This window comes from Monopterus albus, unplaced genomic scaffold, assembly GCF_001952655.1.
Source record: "Monopterus albus unplaced genomic scaffold, M_albus_1.0 scaffold58.1, whole genome shotgun sequence".
Taxonomy (NCBI): domain Eukaryota; kingdom Metazoa; phylum Chordata; class Actinopteri; order Synbranchiformes; family Synbranchidae; genus Monopterus; species Monopterus albus.
The window spans coordinates 309,310-318,285 of record NW_018127938.1 but is presented as its reverse complement, the minus strand read 5'-3'; the positions used below and the strand labels follow the sequence as shown (position 1 = coordinate 318,285).

General features: G+C 41.9%; 2 protein-coding genes across 7 annotated transcripts in view; both read right to left on the bottom strand.

Moving 5' to 3' along the window:
• Positions 1-8,970, bottom strand: part of LOC109961775 (ephrin type-B receptor 1-like) — a 77,782-nt gene extending 68,812 nt beyond the window's left edge. For 3 of the 6 annotated variants that reach the window (XR_002275171.1, XR_002275172.1, XM_020602896.1), the window contains exons 1-2: positions 5,276-8,970; positions 3,568-3,945 (exon numbers count right to left, since the gene is read on the bottom strand). Coding sequence is in view for 2 of the 6 variants with exons in the window: in XM_020602896.1 (XP_020458552.1) it covers positions 3,568-3,649 (82 nt within the window). In the remaining 4 variants the exon portion in view is untranslated. The other 3 variants (XM_020602897.1, XM_020602899.1, XM_020602902.1) reach the window with 3 other exon arrangements.
• gpc1a (glypican 1a) overlaps positions 8,860-8,976 on the bottom strand; it is a 33,661-nt gene continuing 33,544 nt past the window's right edge. Inside the window, exon 12 of the mRNA XM_020602696.1 lies at positions 8,860-8,971. Coding sequence (XP_020458352.1) covers positions 8,860-8,971 — 112 coding nt within the window. The remainder of the gene's footprint in view (positions 8,972-8,976) is intronic.

Sequence of the window (8,976 nt, the reverse complement as noted above, 5' to 3'; positions counted from 1 at the left end):
AGAGACTTAAGGTACTCAGGGCGGAAAAATGGTAAAGGAGTACCTGAGTACCATTTTTTTGCCTCTCCCAAAATTTGCCTGACAATTTCAAAGAGCTGCGTATGGTTGCTTTTGTAGGAGATCTAATCAATACAAAACCATTTCAAATCTAGCAACATCACTCAGTTAATCCACAGCAATCAACAGGGTCGGGGAAATTTGAAAACTACACTGAGAATGACAGAAATAGAGCCAGACTGGGACCAGACCCTTTGAGCTGATGCTGATAGAGATGGACAACTATAGTGGCCAAAATCTTTTTTTAAATAAAATATATAAAAATAAATTAAAACAAAACTACATTTTTGACCAGGATCCTGTAAATCTGAGTTGTAACTGAATGGACTTAACTCTACCAGAAATGAAATGATGGAACAACAACACATGATAGTTAACTCAAATGGCAGCATGTTGTAATATTTCAGCCTTAAACAAATCAAAACATTACACTGGAGTCAAGCTGGAACAAGTCAAACAACAGAAAATTAATCTGCAACTATAAAAATTATGTAGTAATTTATCATCAGATTTGTTTGTTTTTTCCTTTGTAAGGATTTGCCGTTTTGTCATGTGGGTCTGGTCTTGGACTGATAACAGGACAAAACAAGGATGATGAAGATGTCTCTGAGATGTAATACATCATTTAAAAAATGGGAAACTTCCACCATTTTACAGTTAAATCATTAATTCATAAACAAGAAATCAGATGAATTGGAAATTTTACAGCCAAATAGCAACATAACATAATAAACGATGTGCTCTGGGCAAGGCTGAAGAACATGTAATGATTTTTTGATTAAAGTTAATATAGCCTGCCACAACTACTTTGTCTTTATGTATCAACATATACTTCCTTTCAGAACTTTCCTTGTTTCTATGCTATGAAAACTAAAGGGAATCTTTTTTCAGTCTTTTCATGCTGCATGTCAGCAGATCACAGCTGAAACAAGTGGATTATGAAAATTTAAATTGGTTCACTGACATTTTTCTTAAATGCAAAACAGCTGATGTTTTTTTGGACTGACAAGAAAACGGTCTGAATGTTACTTGCACTCTGGGAAACAAATTATTGCTTATTTAACAAGGTTATAATTTATACACCAAGCAGTCCCTTTATCAGTTAATGCAGAAATTAAAAGACTTTCTAAAAATAGATAACTATAGCCCTGTAACTGAATAAATGGCAAATAAAAATGGCTGTTAAAACAGATCTGACATTCTGTACTGCAGTTTCTTGTTGCTTAAAGGCCAACACATAGAAAATGTTGATACAAATATATCTGCGAGAAGCTAAAACAGCCACTATTAATGTCCCGGCTGCATCAGTCAGGCTTTAGAAAAAGTCTTGAAAGTGTACAAGTGTCCACAGAGCAGAGATAATAATAGCAGTGACTGTGTCAGCAAAGGCCCATTTTACTCCAACGGACTCAGATCAGTTCATTAGGCACCTGCTTGCTGTGAAAAGGCTGCTGTGACCAGAAAACAACCCACCACCCACACTGTACCTCTCCATCTTCACCTCCTACCTCTCCCACACACAAACACCGCGTTCCGTTTAATCAAAACAGAGCTGCCCTTCAGCGCATTTACATGTCTTATAATGGAGAAGACTCACTATGGAGCCGGTCATTACATGCGCCATTAAAACACAGCAGTAGACTAATCTATCGCCTCCATAAGGGGCAGCAGCAGGAGGACAAGAGGACATGGGAGTGGAGGATGATGCGGCATGAGGAGCAAGAGAAGAAGCCAAAGGCATAAAAAGAGGAGCACGCTGAAGGGGTGGAGGACTGGTAGAGAAGATGCAGGAGAAAGGAGGTCTCAGAGAAAAGTGGGAGCTGCAGGAGCTGCTTTGGGAGGAGTAGCAGGATGCAGCAGGAGCAGTAGGTGAAGTGTGACAAAGAACAGCATGTGATGCAAGAAGTGATGATTTAGGAGAAGAAGACGAAAGTAAGGGGTCATGCTTGAGGAAGAGCAGCAGGAGTAGGATTGATTCTGCAGCTGGAGTTGATGCTTGCAGAGAAGCAGTAGCAGCAGGAAATGCTTTGGAGCTAACAGTAGGTGACACTTGCAGAGAAGAATAGGCGATCCTTTGGAAGGAACAGCATAAGAAGCAATAAGTAGTGAGCACAAACATTATGGAATGATGTAAAAGGAGCAGCATGACTGTTTGTTGAAGAGCAAGGGGTGATTTTGAGGGAAGGGGCAGCAGTACTGTCACTAAGAGATGCTTAGAGAGGAAACACTGGAAAACAGCGGTTCATGCTTGGTGAGGAGCAAAAGTAGGACAGGAGAAGGTGGCCATGCCTGAGGAGAAGGATCAGGAAGAGGCGTTCGTGAAGGTTTAGAAAGGGCAGCATGAGTCAAAGTGGGTGATGCTTGGAGGAGTGGCAAGCAAAGGGTAATGATTAGCAGCAGCTAATATTGTGTGGGCATAGGTCCATTGTAAGACTGAGAAGAGTAAAAGGAGGTCATGCTTGAAGAGATGCAGCAGGTGGAGAAGCAACTGGATATGCTTGGCACAGAGTACAAGAAATGGTGAGAGGATGAGAATAAGGGCAGGAAAGAAGCAGCAGGTGCAGTGGCAGTACTTGAGAAGTAAGAGAAGGCGCAGCAGCAGAAAAAGCTGCTCAGGGAGGAGCAGCAGCAGCAGAAGCGTAGGTAGGTGATGCTTTGGGAGCTAGAAGAGGAGGTCAGAATGTGGCGTTTGGAAAAGAGCAGGGGAAGATGACGCTTCAGAGGAAACAGCAGGAGGTGATGTTGGGGAGGAGCAGGAGAGGAGGTGGCGGCAGCTACATGGAGTCACAGCATAATTATGATTCAGGTTACTGCTCCAGGTGAGCAGCAGCGTGTGTGTGTGTGTGTTAACAGAGCTACAGCAGTGCACTCAAGAGGACGAGACAGTCGTTTTATATTCATCACAGGACATTGGGTGCCATGTACAACAGGGTTATGGATGAGCATCCTCTAAAACATGATTAAAATGTCAGTGCAATAAACATTATTTCATGCTTTAAGGTATTTTATGTATATTTCCCGTTTCTCAAGACTATAAAAAGACCATTTTGAATTTGAGAGCATTTAGGTGGTTATGTAAAAGTAGAGTCAACATTTTCCAACAGCACAGCACACAAAGGCTAAAGGTTATTTTAGACATGTATTTTCCATACGTGCACAGTGAAATGTGAGTCTCTGGTACAGGACAGCGCTGCTCCTGTATGGTCCCATCAGCTTCATTTAAACCCAGAAATTAGCACACAAGTCACCGAGTAAGTGAAAAGCTTCAAAAGATCAACTGTAGAGGGGTATCACGTAGATATCATCACATATGGAAAGCTATGCAGAGCTCTGTGCAAAGTTCAACTGTAATTGTGTGCAAGAATATTACATATTAATTTTCAAAGACACAGGTTAGTTGACTGTAGTTCTTGCACGCCCCAGCTTTAACCACACTTGGTGCATAATCAACCCAAGCCTTCACCCTGCACCAGCTGAACACCGGAGAACGTCTCCTCTTTGCCCACCTACCTTCCACTGCGCACACCGAGGTAATCACACAGAGAAGTGCCGCAAACCAAGTGGCCGGCATGGCCACAATAACTCTCCGCATGTCCTCTCCAGTTATCCGGCTGTCAGAAGAAATCCTACAGGAACACACTGTATTCCTCTGGTTACATCTCAGTCCTCAGTATGTGATTGTGACACCGGCAGAGTCAGCGGGGACTGGAGCTGAGAGAGTGCTGGAGAATCTCCGCTCTCTCTCCTCTCATCCTCTTCTTTCTCACACTTTTCTGTCCAATCAGGAGAGAGTATGGCGGATCATAAACCAATCACCCGTTCTTTTCCACCTGGTCCAAGCTGATGAAGGCCCAATGGTCAGGTCTCCCCCGCCCCGGCATGAAGGCTCTGTGAGGGAACAGCGACTCCCAGTGGTCAAAGAGCAACACAACCGCCAGACTGTTATTTAAACAGAGTCTGGCCCTGATCCCCTCAGGGAGAATTGCAACTATGAATAGTTCATTCTTCTTTATAATGAGCTGGGATGAGATGTGGCATTGTGCTAATGATACATCTAACTGGTCAAATAGCTTCACTAATGGCCTCCCAGTGTTCAGCCAAGCCCTACATGCCCAAGGTAAAACAGTAAATGACTGCACTTGTTCAAACTGTGAGGATGCACACATAGTAGCATGTGAGCTTACTGCCAAGCTCATCAAAATAAAACATGCCAGGCTTTAATTAGCAAAAGGCCTACATCAGGGGGGTTACTTTTCCTTACAGTCCAATCTTGCATTATTGATTTAAAAACATCACCTGCAAATAGTATTTTTTTTAATAGTGTTACAAAAACAATTGCAGTTTTGTTTTAAAAAATAGTCTCAGACTATGATAAAAGGTAAGCTGGCTGAAAACATTTACATATTAAAGCAGCATGTACTAGAGAAGACTTGTTTTCATGTCAGTATTACCAAACGTCTCCACAGGAAACGCATACATTATGACTTGTTTTCATGTCAGTATTACCAAATGTCTCCACAGGAAACGCATACATTATCAAGACTTTACTGTATGTGGTCAAATGCAGCAGGAGATGCCATTACTATATGATTGTATATAAAATTCTGCTGTTATATGCCAACGCTGCTCTTCAGCTATGACTTGTTGAAGCACAGTCCATCCTGGAGGCTGTGTCATTGCCTGCACAGTATACAACTCATTACAAATAGTAATCGCTCCAAAAACCACACCCTGCAGCAGTGTACTTTCTGAATTGGGTGAATTTACTTTCTAGATTTTTGTAGCATTGCTGGCTTAATATTTAGGCTTCAGGTTTAAGGTCCTGGTTTGGTATTGTCCACATTCACCAGCATTCAAGCCCCTACCCCGCATGCATCTTTCCCCTTAATGCTGTTAGTGCCTTGTCAGAGAGGGTGTGTGTTTCCCTGGGATGGTGGCAGTTTTAGTTCCTAACAAGTTCAACCAAGCTGGACTGGTCTCACTGAAAGCCTTGACTGCACACTGGCCTTGCACATAAAAAGAAAAATGTGTTGATAAAAAGCCTCAAAGAGACAAAAACACACCTTCAGTGACTGTACGGCTCTGCTGCTGGAGGCCAGAGATGCAAATGAGAATCTAGTCAAGCCGGAAACCAAGGTCCACTTGGGAGCTTGAACATCTGAACCGTGAGTCATCCAAGACACCACATGTTAAGAGTGAGATGAGGAAATACTCTTACCTCAGCATCCTGGGAGTAAGTTAAATTGTCCTTGTACTGTCTCTGTGATAAGTGATGGACCTACGCTTCTTAATACAAAACATAAAAACATCCACACAGCCTTTGCAGTAGCAAGAAAAAAAACTCTGAAACCATACTGAAATATGCGTCTTTATATGTGCTGTCAGTTTTGTAGTACACGTTCAAGTAACCTTTATCACTCTTAGTGGCACATGAACCTTGGTGACTGTGTAATTCCCAGTATAACTCAACCCAAATCCACCCTGAGCAGAGGTATAATCAGCCAGAGTGATAACACCTGTGTGTCTGTGTCTTTAGTCATTTCATTCCTCGCCCATGTTATGACAACACCCACTTACAAGAAATAGATTATTTTTGATTGGGAAACCTTGAGACAAAGTCCTGCACATGGATCAGTGGTTGATTTAAGGTTAAATACCTTATTCATTATGACTAAACAAGCAGAATCTCCCCTTTGGTTGACGTTCAGTAGACATACAACAATATTGTGGTGCATTAGGTCAATAGGAAGTGCTATGAAAAGTTTTCTGGCCCTTTGCAACAACAATGTAAACATCTGAACAAAAGTGCAGTTCAAAAACCAAATACTTTATTCTGTGTTACTGACCAACACAGTTCAGCCCCCAATGGCCTCGGATCAATTCATTCTCAAAGTTTCTCTTTTGTCCCTCATCTTCTTCATCTTCCGCAACTCCCATTCTGTTCCACAGTCTGTGCTGAGGGAAAAACTCAATATGACAGTAGAGATTATCGATTTGGCACTGTGCTTTCCTGCACAGAAGTCTCACTTGTCAACAGTTTTTATGGGACAACACCATGCACCACTAAATCAGTGGCTTTAGCAGCTACTGCCTCCTGTACACATTGACCAGTATCTTAAAAGGTTGTGTGTATGTCTGTGTGTAAATGAGAAGAGAGGGATTCTTCTCATCTTAAAGCCAGCAGTTGGACACAAATAAAATTTGCACAACACATAAGCACTGAGTTTGTCTCCTGCAGGTGGAGACACAAAAATGATTACAGGTTTGCTGGCTGCCAAATAAGCCAGACAGTTATAGTCTCTGGAGTTAAAGTTACATGTCTTATATTTGTGCAGTAAGCGGTGTGGAGACCTTTGCAGTAACTCTGTAAATCTGTAAAGCTGATCACAGACAGGCAGCTCAGAGACTGTGCTGTGTGATGATATACAGTATTTTTCCATGTGGTAGATCATGGTGGCCACAGGTGTCGTCCCACATCTCAGTAAAATTCAGGCAAAACTTTAATTTCACATAATTTAAATACAGAACAGGGCACATTTTAGGAAAGCCATGTGATGTAGAAGAGGGTCCATTTAGACATACAAATGAAAGGTGAGCCCTATACACTGAAGAATTTAGGAGTTTAGAAACTCTGTTTGCTCTATGCATGTGCCTGCTGCTAGGTTGCATTCTGTTGTATCAGACTTGAAACACAAGCAGCAGGAAAATACACCATTCATTAATTCCAAACCTCTTGACTGGTGCAAGACTGTCGTCACACACAATATGTGGCCCTGTTTACCCCCAGCAGGGCCAGATGTGACTGTCAGTGGCTGTTAACAAGAGCTATATATTTATTTATAGCTGCATTGCAGCTAAAGGTCTAAGCCTTTTAATAGAAAAAACCCAAAACACTACTAGATTCAATGTTCCTATTTGGAAAGAGGTGGTGTTTGTAAACGGGTGAGGGACCTACTGAGTTGTCCTGCAGTGGAAACAGGACCAGGAAGTGAGTGGTGATTAAATCTGGTGGCCACAGAAAACAGTTGGTGGCTGGTCGTGTATTTCTGAGCTATAGATGAAAACCTGTATATACAGATGTAGAGCTGTATCAGGTGACTTTGTGATGACAGGAAGAGAAGCCTTTAAATGGATGTAGTCTGTATTTAAAGCAGTCGTTTGACATTTTGGGAACTTCTGACAGTTGGATGAGAAGATGGATCCACTCATTTCTATAGAATAAATAGAGGAATACAGCTGCTTAGCTCAGCACAAAAACTGAAAACAGCTGTTCTGTCCAAAGTTATCCATAATGGTTTCACACATAATTTTGCTTAAACTACAAAAACCAAAGTGTAAAAACATTGTGGTTCTGCAGGGGGATTTACTGGATATATGAGGATGCAACAAGATATGTGTAAATGACAAAACTTGAGAGGTGCTGATGGAGAGAGATCAGTTGAATACACAACCCCAGTGTGTGTGAATGTGTGCAGGAGGTTTGCCATTTTTGTATTCTGATTGTACCAGTAACAGTCCAGACTGAAACAAAGGCATGCCAAGTAAATGATACCGTATATCGCCAGGCTAATGGTGGTAGCTAATGTACATGTTGTGAATATTTCGAAAATCTCTTGTTCTGTGTAGAAAAACAAAAAGTATGGGTTTTTTTTGTGACACGTGTTGTCATCGTTGTTCAGAGTACTTGGGGTAATGTCAGCTGTTACAAATGTTAAAAGCATACGGTGTAGTAAGTGCTCCGGTTTGAGCCACTGTAGATCAGCCTCTGTCCTGAGTCTTCAATACTAAACAGAGGAGTTCTGCAATAAGGAGTCGGCTCTAGCATTGCTGTGTCCCAGCACATTCTCTGTGGAGCGTTTTTGTGGTAACTGCAATCAGATGAGCCAGAATAACATGCAGCTTTCTTTCTTCATTGCAGGGAAAATTACAGGACTCGTGCTTGTTAAAAGGAATTCTGCTTATTTCTTTACAAAGATGGCGAGTTGTTAAAGAATTTTTCTTTTGAAGTGCTTGGGTACACAGTGAAACGGAGCTAAAGGCTCCAATCACAATATCTTGTATGTTTCAGGACTGTGATAAATTATCTGCAATTTTTTCAGACAAATCCTACTGAATATGTCTTTTAACGCCAAAACATCAAAACATCTGGACGACTACACCACAGATTATGGGGGATTCATTGCCAATATAGTATTATACTGTACATTCATGGCTCAATATGGTGCCAGTCGTTTAGCTAATGTACACAAATATTTACAGCTTACACAACATTTAAGGTAGACAACCTTGACTCCAGTTAAAAATGAACTATAAAGGCCTTGTTGAATGCACCACGTATCGGGGCACCGAACCTTTTTCACTGAGCTCTGCCACCTGTGACTAGAACCAAATGGACCTGATAGAAAGCCAATAAATTGTTATCATCTTCATCACAATCAGTCATCACTTCTTTTCATCTTCTTCATCTTCCTCCTCTCCATCTTTTCTAATCATCCTCATCCCAAGAATCCACTGAAACCAGCTCAACCAACTGAATCACACTCAAAATAAGACATGAAAACTGAGCAAAATCAAGCACATATTGTCATTGTCAAATTTGCTCCTCTTGGTCAAACAAAAGGTTGTCCAGTCCTTGCCCAAAATGTCTTTCATTTTTTGTCAAAGTTATGTTTCCCTTACAAAACACTGTTTTTGTCCTCCACATAGTTCAGCCCTGCTCTAGACTCCAGAGTCTGATTGGAGGTGGTGGTGGTCCATCATCGCTGAAGCAGCAGGATGACCAGCGGGAGCAGGAGCAGGAGGCTACAGAGGCAGGTCTGAGACGTGGCGGCACTTCCGCCTCGGTTGTCTGGCGTATAGGCGTACAGTCCTGGTCTGCTCCGAGAACACTGACTGCCTACGCACATCCCGCTTCCTGAA